This window comes from Calypte anna, chromosome 1 (genome assembly GCF_003957555.1).
Source record: "Calypte anna isolate BGI_N300 chromosome 1, bCalAnn1_v1.p, whole genome shotgun sequence".
Classification (NCBI taxonomy): domain Eukaryota; kingdom Metazoa; phylum Chordata; class Aves; order Apodiformes; family Trochilidae; genus Calypte; species Calypte anna.
Genome location: NC_044244.1, coordinates 68,072,590 through 68,096,611, shown reverse-complemented (window position 1 = coordinate 68,096,611; position 24,022 = coordinate 68,072,590). Strand labels below are relative to the sequence as shown.

Genomic DNA, 24,022 nt, shown 5'->3' with positions numbered 1-24,022 from the left:
CAATTTATTTCATATTATACAAAAGCCTTCTAAGCTGTATGACTTTAGCAATAGGACAAACAAGTTGTTGCTAGCTGGGGTATGTCTTGTCATTCCCAAGCTGAATGATCAAATAGGCATAATTTCTTGGTACTTGATTAAATGATGAAGTAAGACACACACACACGTTTTCAGAAGAAGAAATAAATATGATTTTAAGCTGAACTGTAGCTTTTTATAAAACATTAATACACAAGTGTTTAGTTCTGATTTTATTATGTAGTAATTAATGGTTTCTCTTTTGTTATTAAAGGAAAAAGGTACAGATTAAAAGTAAGATGTAGTTGTATTTCAGATACTGTATATAAAAAATTCAGGGCCTTCTGTAGCTACAAAATTAGTGCACATTTGTAACAAAACTGACCATTTTTGTGACATATGCATATGATCTAGAGAAGCAGTTTCAGCTCTTATAAATGAACTGTTTTGAAGGTAAAACAGCTCTGTGTATGTGATCCTGCACCTACACTTGCTCCTGCCTCATCACTTGTGCCACTACAGCTCCACTTCTACTTTTACACCATGGATGGCCAAACCATATGTTGCTCACAAGTGATGCAGATGCAGTGTGCTAAGCTTCAATTTGGGTTTCCTTTTTGCTCTATGGCATTCAGTAGTAATGCTTTCTGTCAGAGGGTGCTGAAGTAAGGAGAGTTTGGCAGTGTGAAGGTATGGATTTGATAGCTAAGGTAGCATGGAATGTGATTAGGAGTATGAGTGAAATTATAAGAAGATAAAATGTATGTTAGTGTGAACCTTCCCATGTTCTCAGCCATGTGAGGAGATAGGCCATGGACTTGGTTAGGTCAAGAGGCTTTGCTGTCCTCTTCTATGCAAACTGTAATTCTGTCTCTCAGCTCTGTGTTTAATAAGAATCTGTGTTTCTGAGTTAAATCTCTCATTGCTTTCTGGTATTTGTGCTGTAATTAAGAGTTACATAATATAAATGTAGGAACAAACTATGTGGTTTGAAAGCAAACTTCTGTTTCTATTTTCTATCCTTTCAATCTTTGTCTTGTCTTAATTGGCTTTAGTATGATTTCATTCCTCCTGTCATGCCTGTCGTGGAGTCAGTAGATCCTGCATCGTGGAGGCAGGGCTTGCGCAAAACTGGCATTGTTCTTGTGCCCAATAAGGGTGAAAAGTCTATGGTGAGGTTCTGGTGTGCACAGGTTTGTGTACAAGTTGCAAAATAACATACTTAATCAAAACGTTGACACTGGATTTGCATGTTTCTAAGTTTGCATCTCATGATTACAGTGTGTGTTACAAAGTGTGAGTTTTTCTAAGCTAACTTTTAGAGGAGTAGTATACTTTGACCAGTCTCATGTTTCTTATCTCATTAACTAATTTAAGAAGAGAGTGTGTAGGTTTTTGCTCACCACAACTCCCCTACAGATTCAGCAGTTCTATGAGTATTAAAAACAGTTCTCAGATATCAGCAAGGAGCATGATTTACCACAGGTAATGTAAAATAATAATGTAAATAAATGTACATATGTTTTATAGTTTCCGACACCTACAACAAAGGTTTCTCCCAAAGAAGAAGAGAGAAAAGATGAATCTCCTGCTTCATGGAGGTTAGGTCTTAGAAAAACTGGTAGTTATGGTGCACTTGCTGAGATTACTGCTTCCAAAGAAGCTCAGAAAGAAAAGGACTCTGCAGGTGTTATGCGTTCTGCTTCAAGTCCCAGACTTTCCTCTTCGTTGGACAACAAAGAAAGGTAATCATTTTCAGCATGAAACAAAATTTTGAGGAAATTACCTACTTTACTTAGTATAGATGTTTATGATGTATTGAAGAAGTTAGATATTCTCTGTAGAATAGACTGTACTACACATCTATTCTTTATCAAAGTCCTGAAAAGCTAAATTATGCAGCTTCTGCGTAGTCTCTTTATAAACATAAAGTATGCACTTACATTGTCTGGTGACCTGGTACATAGGTCAGGGGCATTTCTCTTTTTGGGAACTCCATTGCAGTTAAGGGAGATCAGAGGTTTGGTAGTTAGGGCATCTCTTGGAGACTGACATTGAAAGAATCTTCAAAAAAATATTTTTGTACTCCATAATGTTTATTTACATAAATTTAGTGCTCTAATTAAAAGTTAATACACTGAGCTAAGGACGACTAATTTGGAACAGGTATGGAACAGCACAGACCTTCTGGTTCTGTTCAAAGTACAAATGTTTAAATGTTTTCAGTATTAAGAATTATACCCTACCATTCTGTATAAAAATACTAAAACAGTTGCTTTTGTTAATCAGTTTAGAACTGTGCTGTAGCAGAGCAAGAAAAAGGGACATCAGGTCAACTGCATCACTAGAATGAAACCAAAACCAGTTTCCTTTTGTTATTATAGTCCCTGTGATATTTAACTAAAGCTTAGAAATAATTTGTGTGATCAGGTCACAATAAATACAGCTGAAGTTGTCATAATGGTGGTTTTCTAGTCAATATCATTATAAGAGTAAAACATAACAAAAAATACATGTCTTTCAGGAGAAAGATGGAAAAGGAACTCGACTTGCATATGTTGCACCTACAATACCAAGACAACTGGGCAGTACTTCTGACATTGATGAAAAAGAAAACAGGTGGCTCTGATGTTATAATTTTTGTTAAATATAGAATTACTTGATCTTAGAGTGGCTGGCAGGTATTAATGGGATAAATATTTAATTGCAGTTATATTTCTTAGAAGCTGTTAGTAGTTGTAGCAAAGGAATTTGGGTTTGCTTCAATGTAGAGGTTTATTTGTGTCCTTGACATGCCAGTCTTAACCATTGTGGCCTATTGACATGCACTCTTCTAAATGTGGATGTCATCAATAGCATATTTTTCCTCACATACAAAGTAAACTGTGGTCATCAAGCTCTGTAGTCCCAGTGCTGACCAAAGAACTAAGCTGAAAACTTTCTGTATTTATTCCATGGTGTACCAAAGGTGAAACCTGCCAGCCTATGTAGGCACCAGTACTTTGCCTAGGGAATGATGTGGCAGAAAGCCCAGCTTACTTAAAGCCATTAGAGATTTTTGTCATTCAGTTTGACCTTCTTTACGTGTAGCATTTAGCCATCAGCCCTATAGGTACCTTAATAAATTATTAAGGTTGCTGCCCAGATCTTTGTCCTTGTTGCTTAGCTTAATGCTAGGTTCTTGTTCTGCCTGTCTGAACACTTGCTTGTCTAGTTTATCAATGATGTAATGTAATCCATCTAAAATCCTACTGTGAGTAATGGAGAGGAATTCCAAGATGAATCCCATGTGGGCTTTTAGATTAACAAATTGCAGCCCAGGCATCCAGCCTCAGCCCAGTAGCCAGTGCTACAGCAAGAGTGCCTGTAGTGTCTTGGCAAAGTGAGACCTTCGATAACTAGGAGGAATTTGTCATGTAGCAGGACCTTTCTGTAGTAGATGGTATCTCAGAATTTGTTTCTCTTTGTTGCTAAGAAGTAACAGTGCCTTGGCCTGTGTTTGATTTCTGAAGTTGTTAACCACCACAGAAGCACTAGCAAGGATTTTTGTACAAAAAGAGGTACACTTTGAAGGCCAAAGACCTGAACATAAGACTGATTTTTACAAAATGTTACTTCCTCCTGCACACCTGATTGCCTTTTTATGTGTAGTTTTGTGAAAGACTTTTTTTTTCTTCTATCTGAACTTTACTTCAGATTTTGAGATGCCATTTTTATTAAAAATTCAGCTTTTTGCATATCAGTATTGGTTTTCAGGGTGGCTTTTCTAAGCAGATTTTTGCAAGGTTATTTCTTGCTGCTATAAACGACAGCAACATGCTGGAAATTCCTTATGGCTAACGTAATGTCAGCTTATGGTACATGGCAGGCCTCTGAAGAACAGCTACTGCAGGCCTGTTTACATTACTCTACAGCATCATAAGGTCTAAAGGCTGGTCAGATTTTGAACTTGTTGTAACATCCAAGAATGAAAAATTACATTAAATCCATTTCTAAAAACACTGACTACTTTTTCCTTTACTGCACTGGACAAGCTAAGCAGCAAAGAGAAGAGCCTCTTGTTCCTTTTTTTAGAAAAACAAAGCCAGCAGCAGTCAGATAAGTGAAATCTGCATTAGCAGATTGATTAAATCTGCTTTAGCAGTTTTTCTGTTGATGCTACTTTTCCATTATTTTTATTATAATGTTAGTTTAACTTGGAACTCCATTTTAACTCACATCAAGAGCAACCTTCCTTAATACAAGTTTGCTAAAGTAAAATCTTTTTTACAGGGACTTGTCTGCTAGCTCAATACGAGGTGGCAGTTCCTACACCAGGAGAAAATGGGATGAAGATGTCAAGAAAAACAGTTTGAATGAAGGCCCTACGTCATTAAATACAAGTTATCAAAGAAGGTGTGGGAATTTCTCTTAATGATTTTTCAAAATAAGCTTAAAATTAAAATAAACAAGTTAAGTAGTGAATAACTTTGTAAGGACAATTTAAAATTGAATGGTGACATTGAAATGTTCATAATAATTGCAAAGTATGTAATAATTGCAAAGTATGATGCAATGCTCATAGTGATTTTAAAGATACCCCACTTTTACTAGTTGTGTTGCAGCAACTGCTATATAATTCACATTATAACCACTGAGTTAGTTTTTTCATTTTGAAGTTTGTTTAACTATTGCTTTCTAGAGTAGTTCAGTAGCCAAAGATAAATGTCAGAGGAGAATAAAGTCTGCTTGATATCTGAAAAGGAGAAAATAATGTCTCAAAGTTTTGGGTTTTGCATGAAAGCACCAGAGATATTAGGCTGCTCTCCATAAAGGTAGATTATCTCCATAGCTACCTTGGTTATCATATCACAGATTGCATATATACAACTAATTTGAAAGCAAAGTAAATTATTAATAATATGAAAATAATTACCAGGTGTGCATGCATTCTGTTTTGTAAGATTTTCTCAGAAGAAATCCTATGCTGCAAACATAGCAGATTAGCTGTACTTCATTGTGTAGTCTCAGTGTAGCTATGTGAGTAAAGAATATAACTGGATTTGGTGGGGCAATAAATATCTAAAATGATTAGGTCAAAAGGTTGTCATTCATATAGTTATGCTACATATTGATATGTGCTGATGACATCCATGGTGATTGATACTTAACTTTTTTTTTTTTGTCTTAACATTGATGTTAGTGGCCTGTAGTCATGCTCTTCCATACATCCTAGAACATCTTACATCTTTAATAACCTTAACCACCTGCCTTTAAAAGAAAACTCATTTTTCCTAGCTTTAGATTTAGGAAAGATGTTGCAAGGATTCCAGTTCTGGAAGGAAAATATCAACAGTTGAAATATGAGACCAATCTTTGCATGTTATCGTTTATCAATATTTATGCTGCAGTCTTCAACCAAAATGTACTCATTGCTTTTAAATTACATGTGGTGTTTTAATGATGTATTTTCTTACTTGTTCTTGTACAATTATTTTTTCTTTGTCATTTTAGAACTGACAGTAATACAAAAAATTGTCATTTATAGAATAACAAGGAAGAGTCTTGCCTTAAATCTTTTGCATTTAGTAATATGGTGCTGTCTGTCTTTACTGTGGATTCTGAGGTTTAGTCATGCAAAATTCTGCATAAGTAAAACAAATGCATCCATTGTGCATGTCTCTCCTTCAGTGGCTCCTTTGGTAGAAGACAAGATGATTTGATTAGTTCTAATGTTCCAAGTACTGCATCAACAGTTACCTCTTCTGCTGGTCTTCAGAAAACACTGCCAGCCAGCACAAACACTACTACAAAGAGTACAACGGGTTCTACTTCAGCAGGTGTACAAAGCAGGTAATGACATCAGCATGCTTCTTTTTTTTCTTTCTATTTTTTCTTTTTTTTTTCTTTTTTTTCTTTTTTTTTTTTTGTCAGGTCTACTGTGTGCTTATGTATGTGCATGCGTTCTTGTTTAGTGGATCCTGGGGCTCTGGATTTTTTCACTTTCCTGTTAAATTTTTAAAAAATTTATACAATTTGGCTCAAAAATTTTGAGTGGCTTTCTACTGTAATGTGATAGCCATGCTGGTATAAAAGAATAAATGCGATGTTAGGAGGGTGTGAAGAATAAAAATTCAATTCTTATGACCTGCTCAATTCATAATTATTTCAATTTAATAGCTCAAGTTGAGCTTTTGTAGTAGAGACATTTCTCAGTTTGCTTAAAAAAAAAAAAATCCATCCCTCAATTTACATGTTACTAGTTGTTTAGTAAAGTGCTTTCATTGTTTAGCTGTTTCCTTTTCTCTTTTTTTTTTGTGTTGCTGCTTGTTATGCTGTAGTACCTCAAATCGTTTGTGGGCTGAGGATAGTACTGAGAAAGAAAAAGACAGTGTTCCTACAACAGTGACGGTTCCTGTTGCACCATCTGTTATAAATGCTACAGCCACTACCACAGCCATGACTACAGCTACTTCTGGCACTGTGTCCTCAACGTCAGAGGTCAGGGAGAGACGGAGGTGTGTAAAGGTCCTAAGAGTAATGTTGCTCTTATACAAAACTTGTATTTTCTTCTTATATAAAGGAATGTGTTGATTACCACAAAGCTGGGGAGTACAGTGTGTAAAGCAGTGTTGTTTGCTTGCTGTGTAATGGAACAACTAGCAGCTCTCCTTATTTTATGTAAGACCTTAGTGCTAGGAGAGATCATTGATGAAACTTAAATTTTGATATTGTCTGGTTTTGACTGTCCTTAGGTTCTCATTTGGTAGGCAGTGTTTTCATATTTGTTTTTCTGTTAGTAGATTAAATGAGTCCTCTTAAAAATACCCATAATGAAACTGCAGAAATGCTGAATTCAAATGAGAAATTCAGTGATTATTACTCACTCCAAGTGCATTGCTGCTGATTAAGTGACTGTGCCACTGGCAGTATGCTAATAAATCACAACACATTTTTTCAGTCATTTTGTGCACCTGTCACTACTAAGAAAAGAGTATTGAACCCAACACATTCTGTTTATTTGATTGCATCCTTTGGGGTCTCCTCTATTTGAAACATAATATATAAATGTAAATGCAGTGGGGTTTCTGTTACGGTTACATGGAGGATGAGTTAAGATCGGTGCATATTTATGTTTCCATAAACAGTTGTTGCCTGCTATTTATGGAAGCAGAAGTAAGATTTCACAAGGTCATTAATTTCTGTTATCTTTCCCTGACTAGCTCTTCTTCTGGATATATATATATATAAATGTTTATGCTTTAACCCTTTGCTGAAATTCAAGTTCAGATTTCTGTGTTGCTCCTGTAGTAGTTTTGGAATGTGACTCCTGTATCAGTGCCAGATGTGTGTATCTCTGTATGTTCACAGAGCTAATGGAGCTTGTTTGTTGTTATGGAAGAAACCTGGATTCTTGAGGTTCACTTAAGGCAGCAACTGTTCAAATATTTCTTATAGCTTTAGGCCTTTTTAGGGTAGTCTCATTTCTATAGCTTTCCATTCATAACCAAAAACTGAAATGAAATAGATTCTCTGAAATGGGATTTTTTTTTTTAACTTCCCACCATGATTCAGGTGCTTATAACCCATTTCAGTAACAGAATCTTTATTTTCCATAGCAAAATTTGATTGAACCCAGCAAAGCAAATACAAAACCAAAAAAATGTATCTTTTTCATTAGTTTCAATTTTAACGTACAATTATTATTTCAGTCTCACATGAGATAGAAAAGCAAAGAAAACAATTAAGGTTTTGCTGTTGCTAGTGTACTAAAACTAGTAGTTTGCTCTCACTAATGCACATATACTACATACGTTCTAGATACCTACAATTGACCTGAAATTCCTTTCTTTTAGCTGACTTTAGTCTGTGATTGTGTCATACACTCTTGCAGATGCATTCTTGATGGCATATTAAGGTATCCATTAAGTCTTAGAAATAAACAAAAGTGGAATACTTACTGTGTGCATGTGAGAAGGCAGTGCTCTAACCATCAGCACATGCATATCTATCTGTATACATGCAGATACATATATATGTGGATGTGTGTGTATCTGTGTATGCTTATATGCACATGAAAAACTTTTCTGTATATGAAATATATGTTAAATATTTTCTTAAGAAATGAAGCTTGTTAATATTTATAGACTAAGAATAGAATGTGTTTAAAAAAATTGCATTTGAAATAGTTTTTCAGAGTCTTTGAAAAGTAAACAAGTTATATACTTTTAGTAATGAAGCATGTAATGGTGTGCATCCTTTGGAATAGCCAGAGAAGCTATATTCTTTATCTGTTTTTTAAGATTGGTTTAGAGAAACGTGGAAGAGAATGGAAAACTTGAAGCTTTGTATCATGAATAATAGTGCATAGGTAACCTGTGAGGCAGACACGAGGGGTGTTAAGGAAGGGCACTTGCCACTCGGACAGTTGCTGTGGCATGCATGGGAGGATAGAAGTGTGATTTTGGGGTTTGTTTTTTTGTTTGTTTGTTTGTTTTTTAGCCAATCTGAGGATTTTTTTCATGTTAGATTGTAACAGTATTTGCAGAATATTCTGTAATAGAAAATCAACAAATGCATTAAAAACTTCTAGGTTTTTTAACATACAAACATGCATACATCTATATAACATAAATAAGAGTACAATTATTTATGCACATACATATATCTCAGTATTTTTTTATCCCAGTTGTATGGGTTGGAGAATTTATTTAAAGAGTCCAGACCTTTTATGTCTACTTCAGTAGCCTTCTGGCTTTGATTGCAATTAGCTGCTTACTCTGCAGGGTTTTTGTGGGTTTTGTGAGGATGTGTTGTAAGCAGAGTTTTTTCAAAGGGAGTTGGATTACTCAAATCATGAATGATTCATGTGAAAATATGGTAACCATCTTCTTAAGGATTTTTAATCTCTGGTGCAGTAGATGATATAATGATGGGTTTTTTCTGTGTTAGCAGTACATTTAGCTTTTTCTAAAAGTTATGTTAAAAGTTAATATACACACAGGCATGTATTTTGTTATAAATATGTAACTGGTTGAGTCTTTGAGTTCTACTACTCCTGTGTTAGTAGACCAGTGAAATAAAGAAAATACTAAAGTGATAATTAGAAAAAGTAGTAAAAACAAATTAAATTCAATAAGAAGTTTTGTTTGCGTTGTAAGGCTGCTGTCTTGATGAATAAGTCATTATGAATAGATCCTTATGATACAGCTGAAATGTCCAAAATGTAATCAATATTATATATAGATTTTCTTCTAGCTACTTCTGTTTACAGTCATACCATGTTGTGGGGTGTTTTTCTGACAGTTTAATACATTTGTACAAAAATTAGCATTTGCCAATTTTTTTTTTAATTAAATCCTTAGATCATACCTCACTCCAGTACGTGATGAAGAGTCAGAGTCCCAAAGAAAAGCTAGATCCAGGCAAGCAAGACAGTCTAGAAGATCTACGCAGGTATAGTTTTATTACAGATTCTGCAATTATGGAAAAAAACACCCAAGTAGCTCCCTGGATACAGTAAAGTTTTAATTTCCCAGTAAAGATGATGGGTCTTCCTGATACAAAACAACTTGCACCAGATGAAATTAAGCCTCTTTTTTTTTTTTCTTTCCCTTTGTTCCCTGAAAGCTTTAGGATCCTTCATTGTGTACTGAAAGGTGCTTTTTATAATTATTGAAGAGTGACTTAATACAAATGTGAAAGCACAGACTCCTCCAACAGAAAGCAAGTTTTTAATTGCAATATGGTAAAATGGCTTACTCAAGTAATTGTAACTAATGTTATTTAAATGTTCCAAACTAAGACTTGGAATTCTCCAAGAACTAAAAGTTGTGTGCTTCTGGTTGAAGACTTAATACCTGAGAAACAGACATAGCATACTTGTTTTAGTTACATTTCTAAGTCTTTTTTCTGTGCATGGACTATGAAGATACTGTGATTGACTTGACCAGCATACTGGTAGCTAGTAAAATCCCTGGCAAATTAAAAAAACTACGTGCAACTTAGTTTCTGTGGGCAGGGAGAGAACTAAGGAAGAATTTTTGTTACTTGCTAATAATCTATAATCTAAGGGCTTGTCTCCTTCAAATGTTTTTTATTCTTAGTTTACATATAGATACATTTGGTGGTTCTTTACAGTTTCTGTTAGGACTGCCTCATACTGCATTGCAACCAGTGAGATCCTAACTTAGGGAAGGATGTGACTGTAGCAAAATAGGTAATCTCTAAACAATACTTGCATTCTCTTAGGAGCAATTACCAACCACTTTCTTTTGGAATGTGTCTAACCATCTCTCCTTGTGTCTGCTGACAAACTGACAATAATCAACAAATAAGTAGTCTAAAATCAACAAATAATAGTCTAAATAAAACAGCACAATGTAGTACTCTAGCTATCATCCTTATCTGCTTTAGGGCCAGGTCTATTTCTATACTGTTTGCTGATGGTATTTTCAAATCTTTGGAGGTTTAAGCCTCTCCAGTACTTTTGGTTACCTTTCCCATTGAAATTCACACTGCTAGAAAAACTTTTTTTTTTTTTTGCCTCTTGGTACTATTTCAGAGTACTGAGATGGTGAAGCTACAGGCCAGAAATGGTTGAATCCTTACAGTGAAGAAACTACCAGGAATTACTGTATTAAAACAGTATCAATACAAAAAGCAATTAAATAATTAATGAGCTGCCAAGTTAGATTTGAAGAATGGATTATGAGGTGTTTTGAGTGTTGTCTCACTAAGATGCATCAGCTGAGAAGCGCAGCAGAGAAAAGCTGTCTCAAACTTATTTCTTAATAGATAGAATTCTTTTTCTTAAGCTGAGGTTTTTTTCTTTTAAGGCATGTTTTTATATAATGTGATCACCTACATCAAGATGAGTGATAAATAGAAATGTTTGCTGATTGCTGTTTTCACAGGGTGTAACACTGACAGATCTTCAGGAAGCTGAAAAAACTATAGGAAGAAGTCGTCCCACGCGAACCAGAGAGCAGGAAAATGAAGAAAAAGAAAAAGAAGAGAAAGAAAAGCAAGACAAAGAGAAACAAGAAGAAAAGAAAGAATCTGAAACTAAAGATGATGATTATAGACAAAGATATTCCCGAACTGCTGAAGAGGTATTTTCATGATAGTTCACTTTAGAGGAATTATATGAATCTTAACTCCAAGTATAATTTTTTTTTCAGTTTTGGTACAACTATAAGAATTATCTATATATTTAAATGGGGTGGGTTTTTTTAACTGTTGTTTTTATTTGTTTAATCTCGGTAAATTAATTCTGGTATTTTTCTGCTGATTAGCCTTATCATCGCTATAGACCAACTTCAACTTCTTCATCATCCACCTCCTCGCTCTCCACCTCCAGTAGCTCTCTTTCAGCTTCAAGTCAACTAAACAGACCAAACAGCCTTATAGGTATAACTTCTGCCTATTCTCGGAGTGGAACAAAGGAAAGTGAGAGAGGTAGGAGTACTAGTTGTGGAGGGGTTTTTTGTTTGTTTTAGTAAGCAAATGGCAGCTTATGTTTCTCAAGATTAGTTCAAAATGGAGTGTGATATGTAAGACCACTGGGTATGTATCTTGCTCCCATTTTCTGTCAGAAATTCCAAAACTTGCATATAGAGAGGAAAAAAAGATTTTCTGTACTTGGTGATGTTTTGCAGCTGTTCATTGTGTGAATCTGCATTTTCTGCTGGTGGGTCATAGAAACACCAGGTATGTTGCCATCAGCATTCATGTAATGCTTTCATTTCTGCTTCAACACAGCAGCTATAATAGTATACCACATTTCAGAGTTTAAATACTTGCAGGTTTTGAGTAGGAACTGAACTTGATTAACTAATTGGTCAATAACTGGAGTTTTGTTTCAGTCCTTCCACACTGAAGGGTTGGAACAATGTTTTAAGGCTTTAAGGGTTTCCTGAGCAGCTTCAAACAAAGGGAAAGGTGATGTTTCTGGAGGTAGTTCACAATATTTAATGGAACCATACTTCTACATACTGAACTGGTTTATGTAATCATGAAGATTAGATGCATGATTCAGAGGTCAGAAAAAAGCTTTTCTCTGATGTCACAGTTTTTGCTCTCCTTTCAACTGTGAATCACCAGCTATAATTCTCCCAGATGATGTGCCTCCCTCATTAGTTGCCTGTCAAAGGTGGAGGCTGATGACTTACACTGTATTCTCCTGTTCTCTCTGAGGCATGCCACAGTTGACTTGGAAGAAATAAGTGAAATCAAGTTATTGATCAGTAACTTGAATAGGATTAATTACTGAAAATTATAATTTTGTTATACAGAGGATCAGATTAACCTCCATAAACTACATAGAAGTGTTCCCTAGATTGGTATTTCCTGAAGTTATTTGGGCTAAGCCTCAGGGATGTGCTTTCTGAATTTTGTTTTCCCTCTGTCCTGACATGAACTGAACTTTGGATTAAGATTCTTCAGTGCATACTTACTTTAAGAAAATCTTTCTAGACTTTTCCAAGGAAAAGATTTTAATGGGAAAATACTAGCTGCAGCAGTTGGTTTTTTTCTTTTCAAATTATAGCTTTAGGAAAAGAAATACATTATCTAAAAGCCCAGAGGTAAAATAATCATTTAGTTAATTAGGAAAGATATGTTCACCATGAATATTTGTATTTCCTTCTTTTTCAATTCTTGCTTCGCACTAAAGCATTTATTTACTTCTGAAGACTTGTGATTTATTAGTGAAGCTTCTCTTTGAACTCAGACCTGTGGTTGCTTTTTTTAATAAAAGAACAGCAAATGGAATGATAATAGACTGCATCATAAGAGGTACATAACTTCAGTTTAGGTTTAATTTTTTTTATTATTATTATTTTTTTTTACGAATTACTTGAAAAACATATGGGGTAACAAATGTAATCCTGAAGTAGTATGTTGGTTTTGAATTCTAGAGAAAAAGGCAATCTGTAATGTGGTATATAATAAAGTACTATTATAATATACTGTTAATACTAATAATACATCAGAGGTCTGTGATGAGGACTTTTAAGAAGGAATTTTCAGACTTCTAAAATTGGAAATTTTTAATATCAAATTTTTGATACAAGCAAAAAACCTTATTTGATGAAGAACAATGAAGAATTATCTTATTTTTTACTTTTATACATAATTCAGTCCAATTTGTAGTGTATTTCTCTTCCATTGGACTGTTTTGTTTGGGTGTCTGACATGGAATTAGTATTTTGCTCTTGCTTTCCAAGAATTGAAATGATATTTACAATATTTTAGAGCTATATTCTGAGGAATGTATCTGCAGCAAACTCTGAACATGGTAAGAAGCTCTTGAGTATTTTTATTTCAGGTAAAAAAAAATATTTGTAAGAATTGTAAAGACTGATAGGTATAAACTATCTTCTGTCATAATTAAATGAATAAGAAAGTTGTTTGTAACAGAAGGGGGCAAAAAAGAGGAAGAAAAGGAAGAGGATAAGTCACAGCCTAAGTCTATAAGGGAAAGGCGGCGACCAAGAGAAAAACGACGATGTACAGGAGTTTCTTTTTGGACACAAGATGTAAGTAAATGACTGGTACTGCTGATTTACAGGCATAGCTTGTAGCAATATGTAATGTATATATAGTGTAGTCTTAAAATAGACAATAGTTTAGAGTAATACAGTATATAATTGTTAAGGAGTTGTTTGGGGAAAAGCGTTGCTTGTACAAGCTTGATATTCTTGGTTTTGAAGCTTTTATAGGAGCAAAATAAAAATCAAGTCTCAGTTACGTTGTTAATGCTAAAAAGAATTCTAGAATACTGTAATAACCGTAACTTAATAGGAATTAATCATTAACTATGGAAAAAATAATAATGGAACTGTTCTTTTCTGTTGCATGCATAGCAAATCTGTAAGAATGAGACTGATGATCTGGCACATTACAAGTAGCCATGTGCTTACAACTGAAGGAACTGCTATCAGATGAGATGTTCTCTAGTAGATATTTCAGCTGATGCCCTTTCCTTTTTCTTTGTCATAGGATCAGTATGTACTTTTGTAAAAGCAAGATATGGGCCAGATGCAAAGTTCTTTTTCCCCTCTTTCTGGTGCTGAAAACATGTACTTTTTGGAGAATTTTCATCATATACCCTAAATATTCTCTGTGCATTTTAGTTAGGTAGAATTCTACAGCTCTTAGATTTGCATATTAAAAATCTGTAATGCTCAGTAAGCTTTCAGCAGTTTTAATGTTCCTCTTCCACTTCTTTCACCAGAGTGATGAAAATGATCAGGAGCATCAGTCTGATTCAGAAGAAGGAACAAATAAGAAAGAAACTCAGGTAATTTTTAAAAGATAATTTATTTAACAGCTAGATTTGATTCTAAAACATCTGTGATAATTGAATTCAGTTAAGAGTATGTACAGTACAGTTCTTATGAATGCTTTCTGGTTCATAATTTATGGGTATCGTTTAGTGCCAGTTCCTTTGCTGGCTTAATAGCAGGTTTTAACTCATTACCAATAGCAAGAATAAATGTTTTCCTCTTCCATTCTGGTTATTTAAAAATAGAAGCCAGAAAATGTGTTGAAATTTCTGACACGTATGTTAGGGACATTTTGCAGCAAGTTACTGGAGGGAGCTTTCAGTTCCTACCTTGCAAAAAGCTTTGTTCCAGCCTCTCTGTTATTTACAGAATAAAGATGTCCAGTATCCTATGCTCACTAATTAAAACCCTTGAAAATCAATCCTAGTGCTGTCATTAGTGTAATTAACAAATAATATGAGAAGTTAATATAATGAAGGTTGTGATGTTAAACTCTTACATACAAGTTGAAGAGCACAATGTACCTTTTTTCTCTATTGAAGAAAATGTATTTCTGAACATACTAATTCAGTATTTTTAGTCTTGTTTAAAAGTCAGTGGAAAGCAGTATAATGGGTTTGATTTGATGTGAAAAGTCCATATGAACTTAATGGTGTGTTACAGTGAAATGAAGAGTTAAATGGGAAGTTCTGAGCTATACTAGTGTGCTATAAAATGGTATATCAGAATGTATTTCTTTTGACCTAACCCTCGACAAACATACTACAGAAACAGGTTCATTACTGGGGAATAAAACTCAAATTATGTTTTTTTTTCCTTTTTGTAAAAGCTTCCATTTCACATTCGTTAATTTTTTTAGTTAAGATACTCATGCAGTGCCATCTTGGTTTGTTGTATTTTTTCCCCATGTCACGTTAAGATAAGTGCATAGTCCTGTTACCTTTCCTCTAACTGCTATGCATTGTTATCCTTAGATCTGTAATTACTCAGCATTCTGTTATGTTGAAATTAATTTTTTAAGAATGTGATTGTGGTATTTCTGAATTAGGCTCATATAAAACTAGGGTGAAGCAGTGGTAAATCAACGCCAACTTTATGAATTATATATATTTATATAGTAACATGATATATTATTATGATCTATAATTAAAAGAACACATGAATTGGAGTGGGATTTTGGACAAGTGTAGATTTGACTTCCGTTATATTCTGCAATACAAGGCTTAAATTCATGGAGAGCTCTGAAATGAATTGAATGTGTGAACCAAGGTCACTGTCACCTAGACACAAATTGATTTGGCTTTGTTGATAGAAGCTCTTTTCTCACATGAGCTGCAGAAAGTTTGAAAACAGAGTGGAAAGTAAGTTAAACATCAGAATATTTAATCTGTTTTTAAGGGTTTTTTTCAAATTTTGTAAAACCAATTCAGAATTTCCAGTATAGTATCAAAATTGCATATGTTGAAGCCTTGTAATTATTGAAACCCTGCTAATTATGAGCTATTTTTAAATTCCTATGTAATAATTTCATTGTTTTCACATTAGTGGTTTTTCCTGTGCATACAAATGGTTTATCAGAGATTTAAACCATGTAGTTTTTAATTAACTTCCTCTTATTGATAAACAACTCTTTAGCATTTACCAGTTAAAAACTGAAAACTAAATGTACTACTTTTGACAATGTAGTCTTTTGCTGTCTTAGAAAAACAACAATGGAATGTATCTTGAACTTTCTAATAGGCAATTTGTTCCCAAATCCACTACAGGAAGTATAATTTTTTGGTTCTTAAGTCCCTAAAGTAATGGCACTTTACTTTTTGCAGTTGATAAATCTGCTTTCACTTCGACATGAATCTTGGATGCCTCATTATAGAAATTCATCATTTCTTGCTTATAAATCCTTTTCAGTTCTAGGAAGGGAAAAACAAAGACTTATGAATAAACCATAATTCTAATGAAAGTTATTAAGGATTTTTTTTTTTCATTTGTGCTGATTATTTGACATACTCCTGTTCAGAAAACAAAAACTTGGGAAATACTGAAATTCTCTGTTATTCCCCTATGTGGTGCAGCTGTTGGGCTTTTTTGCCAGAAGTAGAAGATGGTGACTAAACGTCCAAGGGCTTTGGTGGTAACTCAAGAATTGAAACTAAAGGGAGGAGGTTAAGAAGAAGCTTTGCAAATGGGCACATGATAAAAGTTAAAGGACTTCAGACAAAATAATTTCTGGCCTGAAATCTTTTAGGGAACCACAGAAAATATCTGTCGGTCTCTGACAGAACCGTCTTGTAAGATTTCAGTTTGTGCTTTCTTGTTCTTCAGAAATGTGTTTTGACTTTTTACCTGATCATTTGTCTGCAAAAGAGAGCTATTAAAGTGAATTCAGACTTTGCTGAACAGTTGGACAGTTGGAGAGTCTTCTAATGTAAATTTGTTTTGGCTGTTTAATATAAAGAGCTGAGAATGTCTTCAATTCACACATGAAATGCCATGTTACTTCAAGGAAATTGCTATTCCTGCAAGAAGGATAATCTTAAAACTAGGCTGTAGGATTGCAGTTCAGAAATAAGGAAGACAGAAGATCACTTTGGCAACTGAGAGACTCTTAATTAAAAAATTTTGTCATGAATCCTGCTGTTTAGTATGAGGTTTTTTGAAAAAAATTAAGAAATTGAAGAGGTACTACAAATGGGGTCTATTTGTAACAAAATGGACTGAAATGTTATTGAAATGGACTGAAATGGTATTGCCAGATACCAGATGTGTGAGTTCTGAAAGGTGAAAGCTAGCAATATTAGAATAATAAATGCCATTAGCTCTTCTAATTCTGTGGGAATAAACATGAGAGAGCAGCATTAATATTGTTGATTAAACTAAAGTTTTCTTTCTCAGTTACACTGCTGCAGCAGCTTTATACAAACACTCATCTTTAACAGTATAGAAAATTTCACCTGAGTTGGGCTCCCTGGCCAGCCCAGTGTTGAGCCATGACAGATTGATATTTTATTTTATTCCATTACCAGTATTTACCCTAACCTAACTAAAATGTAATGTGCCCATCTAGAATCCTAGTGTACATTTTCAAATATACAGTTTCTTTTGGGGCACCGTTATGATCCATAGAGACTGATGGCATAGGTTTGAAGAAAGTGTAGAGTTTTGCATCTGGGAAAGAACAACCCCAGGTACCAGTATAGGCTGGGGACTGAGTTCTTGGAGAGCAGCACAGGGGAAAGGGACCTGGGGGTGCTGCTGGGTGGGAGGATGACCATGAGCCAGCAATGTGCCCTTGTGGCCAAGAAGGCCAATGATATCCTGGGGTGCATCAGAAGGGGGGTGGTTAGTAGGTTGAGAGAGGTTCTCCTCCCTCTCTACCCTGCCCTGGTGAGGCCACATCTGGAATATTGTGTCCAGGCCGTTGATTACATGGTGGAAATCTGTAATCTCACACTGATCTTACTTAAATGTACAACAATGTGAGATAAGTTTACTAGGAGTGGCTAGGCTACAGCAGGTACTTTTGATATTCTGTGTGTAGTACGTGTACTTCAGGGTGTCAGAGGGGAAGAGATTGAGTGTCTTGCAGAGAATGCTCTTTTCCTATATGCAAATTGAAAAAAATAGTTTTCTTCTAAAAAAGCTTAACCAAATAAACCACTCTACATCCCACAGAATCCACCTAGGGATTCAGCCACTGCTGGGTAAATAAGGTTGGAGGATGTCAAGGTACATGAGTAGAGTATCCTGACTGAACTGTCTTCACTCAAAATTGTTATTATAATTGGAATAAATAATGAACTGGTATTGACCACCCAGACAGGAAGATTGTTCATATTACTGATATAATGCTTGGAGAGCACTCCCTCTGAAGTCATCACTTTTGACTAACTTTCCCTTGTCAGCTATAGTGAGAGAGCTTAATGGTAGTGGATTCACCTGGAATGAATTAATGACTGAAAGTAATATATACAAAAAAAGAAATTATGTAATTTAAGTCTAATAAGTACTTCCTTATGTTGTTGGTATAGTAGCTTATGTTCCATTAAGCCATTTTGAAACAATGATCTTGTAACATATTTCATAATACTATTTTGAGCTGAAGGAATTACCATGTTGATCTTTCAAAACATTTTTACTAATGTCAGATAAGAAGATGACATAGAAAATTCAGAGAACACAGCTCTGCCTCTTGAAAACTGGCAGGCAAATGACAGAATGCACAGCTGCTGAAGTGACTCCGATGATTAGGACAGTCCAGATTGCTAGAGTGTAATGTTAACATCCCTGTAAAACATGTTTTGGCAGGCATATTCTAGCACATACTTCTTTTATGTTACAGACATAACAAAATTGAAGCTTGACAACTTTCAGATAATAGATACTGTTGGATAGCTTGTGCCTTTAACATAACTGATCAGCTATGCTTGTTCACAGATTGTTACATATTTAATTAAATTATTGAACTAATTTTTGTCTTTTTCTCTTTTTTGATCCTTCTCCACCTCAGAGTGATAGCCTTTCCAGGTATGTGCAATTTTAAAAAAATAATTTTAAATTGTTACAGTTTTTGTTCACATATTCTTATTTTAAATTCTTTATGTACAGATCTTTTTAACTTTAGTAGTCATCTGGTTTGAGCTTTAAAATGTGTTAATTATATTTAACATTTATATTCAATAGGGATTGTAAAGCTACAATGCTGAATATTTTTTTCTATGTGTAGGTGAGATACTCTATTCTGTGGGATGGATTTACAGTGTACTGAAGGCAGGCTGGGCAGTTTGTGTAGAACATAGTGAATACAGTACCATTCCCTATAAAATTTTCAGTATAAAGTCAGCTTTTACAAAGAAGACACGGTTCTTGTTGCTCCTCTTTTAGAACAGCCTTCTGAAAATGTTCTAGGGAGTGTTAAGAAAAGTACTACAGCCTCTGAAAAATCATATTTTAACATAGAAATATTGGTCGTAAAAAAAAAATTAAAAATAGAAGATTGAGTTGTTTTTTTGTAGACCAATAGAACCAGTTACTGGATTGTACTGTGTCTTGTCTGGGCTGGATATTTGTTGAGTAGAACTACTGCAGCACATCATAATCAGTGAAAAGTGAACAGCATGAAATTTAAAACTTTATTAATACTGGTTGTGATTTAATAATTAGTTGGATGAAGACTAAGATGAAGTTTTGTTTCATAAACTGCTTCTGCTGAAATACTTAAATTCACACCAAATAATTTTGAGGTCTTCTTGGCTCCTTTAATGAAACTTGGAGAATTCATATGGGCCAATGTTGTAGAGATTACTTTTTTTAAACTCTTCAATTAAAGTAATACATTTGTTAAAAATAATTCTTTGCAAAGTAAGTAGAAGAAGATTATCTATGTTAATATAACCCCATAAGCTATTTAAATATTTGCTTGAATTAAATAATTTAAAAGATTCCTGTGCATACAGCACAGGTACTTACTTTGAAAACAGTTTTGCACAGAGGATCGTGAAATACTGAGGGAACGTAAAAATAAAATTTGCATTAAATCAAGGCAGTGGTTTAACTAAAACACATAATTGTATTTAGTTCTTTTCAGCTGGCTAATGTCAAACTCACAATGTTTGAACACAAAGGCAAAGCAAAGTAAGAACTTTCCTTCCACAGATACGATACAGGGTGCCTCAGCACATCTTCAGGTGATCGCTATGAGTCAGCGCAGGGGCGGTCAGCATCGCAGAGCTACCTTGAAGATCGAAAACCATACTGCAGTAGGCTAGAAAAAGAAGATAGCACTGATTTTAAGAAGGTATCTGAGACAATACTTCTCATAACTTGCCTGGAAATAATCTCACATTGCATCAGAGATGCTGCTTAAAGCATCTCCTCTGAGTGGAGGAGCAGCCGCTACAGTGGGGAAGAAGGCACATTACAAAAAGACTTGTGGCTGTTGCACTTCTTTTCCATATAAGGGAGAAATACAGAAAAGCCAAGATACCTTATTTATGAGAAATATTATTATATTATATTATGTATTTTCTCCGTCCCTGGAGATATTTAAAAAGAGACTGGATGTGGCACTCAGTGCCATAGTCCAGCAACCGCAACGGTGGATCAGGGGTTGGACTCGATGATCTCTGAGGTCCCTTCCAAACCAGCCAGTTCTATGATTCTATGATTAGTAATAAGTTGATTGTATCAACAAAACTGCTTTATACATATGTGAAGCTTTTTATGTTTTCTAGCTTACATATACATGATACAAAAATCCGGCTAGATTTGTTTTAAAATAGAATTTTTTGGAAGTATACTATGTAGTCTAATCTGTGCAGTCAGAAGCAAAAAATGGCAAGTTTTTTGAATTTTGGTAATTTTTTTTAGTATGTGTAAGGTAAATTAACTCTCCCTATGCAGATCTGCTTGTTTCTAGAAGTACTTGGTTACAGTTTGTTAAAATACTTGCTAATTCTAAACTCTCTAAAATCTGTAACTGATTTTTACTTCTTCAAATATTGATATTTTTGTTCACTTTACATGCAAATCAATCACAGTTTTTAAATTTTTCAGCTAATCTCATTGAATTATTATTTGGTATTTTTATTTAAATTTATTTAAATTATTATTTTATTTTATTTAAATTATTGTTTTCTCTTAGCTTTATGAGCAGATTCTAGCTGAAAATGAAAAACTGAAAGCACAGTTACATGATACCAACATGGAACTCACAGATCTTAAGCTACAGTTGGAGAAGACAACTCAGGTTTGTATAAAAATAAGAAAGCCCATACTTGGCTGACAAGGTAGATAGCAAACCAGAAGCACTCCAGGGTATGGGCTACACTTTAATAGGCATCAGCTTTGTTTCTTATCCAAAGATGGGAGTGAAGAAGAAGATTACCTCCCTGTTTCTAAAGAGAAAAGAGCACAGGATTCTGATCTTCAGCTGCGAATAAAATGTATGAAACTGCCTCCTGCCTATTTAAGTAGTAGTGTTTTTTGCCAGCATGTATCTGGAACTTCTTTGCAGGGTAGGGATACATTTTCTGCACTCTCAAGGTTATATTCAAACTGTAAGATAGGATTGATTAATTCATAAACCTGCTGGCAGATCTGTGTAACCTGTCAGTTTTTCCTGAAGAGCAAATAGTGCACTCTGGTTGTAGATAACTGCTGTCTGATAACAGTACTGTATATAATAATACCAAATATGTACACAAAAGTTAAATTCATCTGAAATTGCTGTAGAGTGTTCCCTATTCTCAGATCACATTTGTCACAGTTTATCTATGTACTTAAATTTTACCTAGGTACTTAAATGTCTTCTATGTGTACTGCATAAACATCAGTGAAATACATTAAAAAGATGTTTCTTTTGTAATGCTTTTAGATAGAAATACCACATATACTCCTGCTTGCCAAAGGCCCTGTAGTGGCTCAATTACTTGGGGATGGCCACAGAGGAAGTGCATGATAAATCCAGTTAATTCCTCTTTATTTCAGTGTTCCTTCAGTAAACACTCTTTTGCTTTTGGGAGCATTCTTCAGACAGAATACTAAAATGTCCAATTGAATTGTTTTCCCTCAGTTTTATGTTTGAAAACAAGACCAATGTCTATTAATTTTGTGTTTCAGAGACAAGAAAGATTTGCTGACAGATCACTCTTGGAAATGGAGAAAAGGGTGAGTTTCTGCTAAAGATCTTTAGAGTACTCTTAATTCAGGCTTTGTTTTAGTTTGTTTTGCAACCCTGGGCTTGCATATATTTTAGAGGTAACAGAAGCCTTCCTTATAAATTGAATGCTTTAGAAGATTCAGGGATTTTAAGTCTCAGTGTGTCAGTGAGTGAGAGATACTGTGACGTTGAATTGCTCTGAAGAATTGCCCTCAGGTTGCCTGTTGGTTCATGATAACCAGGTTCTAAAACCCACTGCCCTACAGGGATCTGCTCCTTTTTCCATCTCATATAAAGCAATGTTGGCACTCCAAAAGATTGATCAGCCTCAGAGCATCTCTTCTTCTAATGCATTTCCAGTACTCAAAGACTAAAATTTCCTCAGAGCTTTCCAGAGACATGTGTTTTAATTTACCAAGTATTGTTGGTAACAAAGGAGCTGTTTCTGCCTCACAGATGTGAGACCTTAAACCTGCTAATGATATAAAATTAATCATAATATGTCTCTTTGTGTACCTTAACATTTTCCAGAGGGAATATGATACTGGGACCAGGGGGAAGAAGTAAGCAAGCAGTGTGGGAAAGGGGAGCATCAGGGTCAGAGAAAACTCTAAATTGAATGGGAAAGGAGTAATATGATAAATCCAGATGTGAGATAGACTACAGGAATTATTTGGACACATGATAAGTTTAGATTGTAGTTTCATGCTAGATAAAATTCATCCCTATAAAAGTTTAGTTCCACAGTAATGTAAAGCAAGCTACATTGGTTTTCCTGTGGTTCTGACTTTCTTCATGACCCTTTCTCCTTCCCTGATCCGTCACTGACATTAGACACTCTAGCAGGAAGAAAATTAAATGGACTTGTACAGTAATAAGTGATTTGGTATACATTTATTTATCCCTGGTAAACTTCACATTCACTAGACCTTTATGTTTACCTTCTAATATTTGAGGTTTAGAAAATGTTTTTTGTTTTACAAGGCTGTCTGGAGTATACACAAACATTTAATAATTTTATAGGATGGCATGGAAATACAGAAGTGCTGTTAGGCACTTCCTAAAGTTCAGTTATCATTATCTTAATAATCTCTTCAGGTAATTGCAGGGGCCTTTTAGCACCTATTTCTCTTTGATTTTTTGGCATTTTGCTGTAGACAGGGATTTCATCAGTAGAAAAGTTTCAGCAGCAGCTTTAACTGGTCTCTTGTTTGCTATCGCAGCCACACAAGTGGACATTTAATTATTTCATAAATTAAGCTGCATCCATTTCTGTATAGGTTCCATACTAGGGAGCCTTCAATACTGCATAGTTATTTCATCTTTAAATTACTGGTTTGCTTTCACCCCGAATGGGCCATTGCATTAAAATGGTTATATTAGAAATTCTCACACCCTTTTTTTTATAAAGACATTTAGTCAACACAAAACGTCTTTCAGAAATGCTACTCTTCCTAAATGTATTGGTATTAAAGCTAGCAGGTAAAAGAATAATATTATTGATAATGGTGTATGGCCAAAACATGATTTACACAAGTTTCAGGAGATGTTCTTTGTATTTTATAATTTTAAAACTTCTTCTCAGGGAAGAATTTAAAACCAAAATTTACTTGCAATTATATTTCCCTTTATAGTCTTTAAAATCTGGAATTAGTTTCACTTTGACAGTGATTGAAGCAGGATTCTCAGCTGCTAGTCAGCAATAGCTGTTCTTTAGAAATAAGCTTATCAAATTCAGAATTTATGACTAATTTGAAAGATACCTTTTTAATGTCTAATGTAACGATACAAATGTAGAAACAAATTGTAGAGCTTTTCAGAGTAAACTTCTCCAACTATATGACTTAACTAAAATGTAATTTGTAAACAACTTCAGTTTCATATTTGATCTAGAAAAGGGGAGGGGAAAAGTAAAACAGTGAGAATAAATTGCAAGAGATACAAGGCTGTCAGAGAAGAACCAGAAGGCATCTTTGAACTATGACATTTTCAAGCTGAAACATACCTTTTCAGTAAAGAAGATAGGAACATTTATTAAACCTAGAATTGCTCAGTAACAAAACTTAGAAAATAATGG

The 24,022-nt window shown here is 34.5% G+C and overlaps 1 protein-coding gene across 5 annotated transcripts in view; it reads left to right on the top strand.

Annotated features, from left to right (window-relative positions):
* Positions 1 to 24,022, top strand: part of PPP1R12A (protein phosphatase 1 regulatory subunit 12A) — a 112,045-nt gene that overhangs the window by 77,259 nt on the left and 10,764 nt on the right. For 2 of the 5 annotated variants that reach the window (XM_030451504.1, XM_030451496.1), the window contains exons 10-24: positions 1,074 to 1,190; positions 1,549 to 1,762; positions 2,541 to 2,637; positions 4,291 to 4,413; positions 5,689 to 5,850; positions 6,339 to 6,515; positions 9,363 to 9,453; positions 10,914 to 11,111; positions 11,295 to 11,457; positions 13,420 to 13,538; positions 14,237 to 14,302; positions 18,796 to 18,812; positions 19,941 to 20,082; positions 20,929 to 21,033; positions 21,906 to 21,953. In XM_030451504.1, coding sequence (XP_030307364.1) covers positions 1,074 to 1,190; positions 1,549 to 1,762; positions 2,541 to 2,637; positions 4,291 to 4,413; positions 5,689 to 5,850; positions 6,339 to 6,515; positions 9,363 to 9,453; positions 10,914 to 11,111; positions 11,295 to 11,457; positions 13,420 to 13,538; positions 14,237 to 14,302; positions 18,796 to 18,812; positions 19,941 to 20,082; positions 20,929 to 21,033; positions 21,906 to 21,953 — 1,839 coding nt within the window. The remainder of the gene's footprint in view (positions 1 to 1,073; positions 1,191 to 1,548; positions 1,763 to 2,540; positions 2,638 to 4,290; positions 4,414 to 5,688; positions 5,851 to 6,338; positions 6,516 to 9,362; positions 9,454 to 10,913; positions 11,112 to 11,294; positions 11,458 to 13,419; positions 13,539 to 14,236; positions 14,303 to 18,795; positions 18,813 to 19,940; positions 20,083 to 20,928; positions 21,034 to 21,905; positions 21,954 to 24,022) is intronic. The other 3 variants (XM_030451523.1, XM_030451512.1, XM_030451517.1) reach the window with 2 other exon arrangements.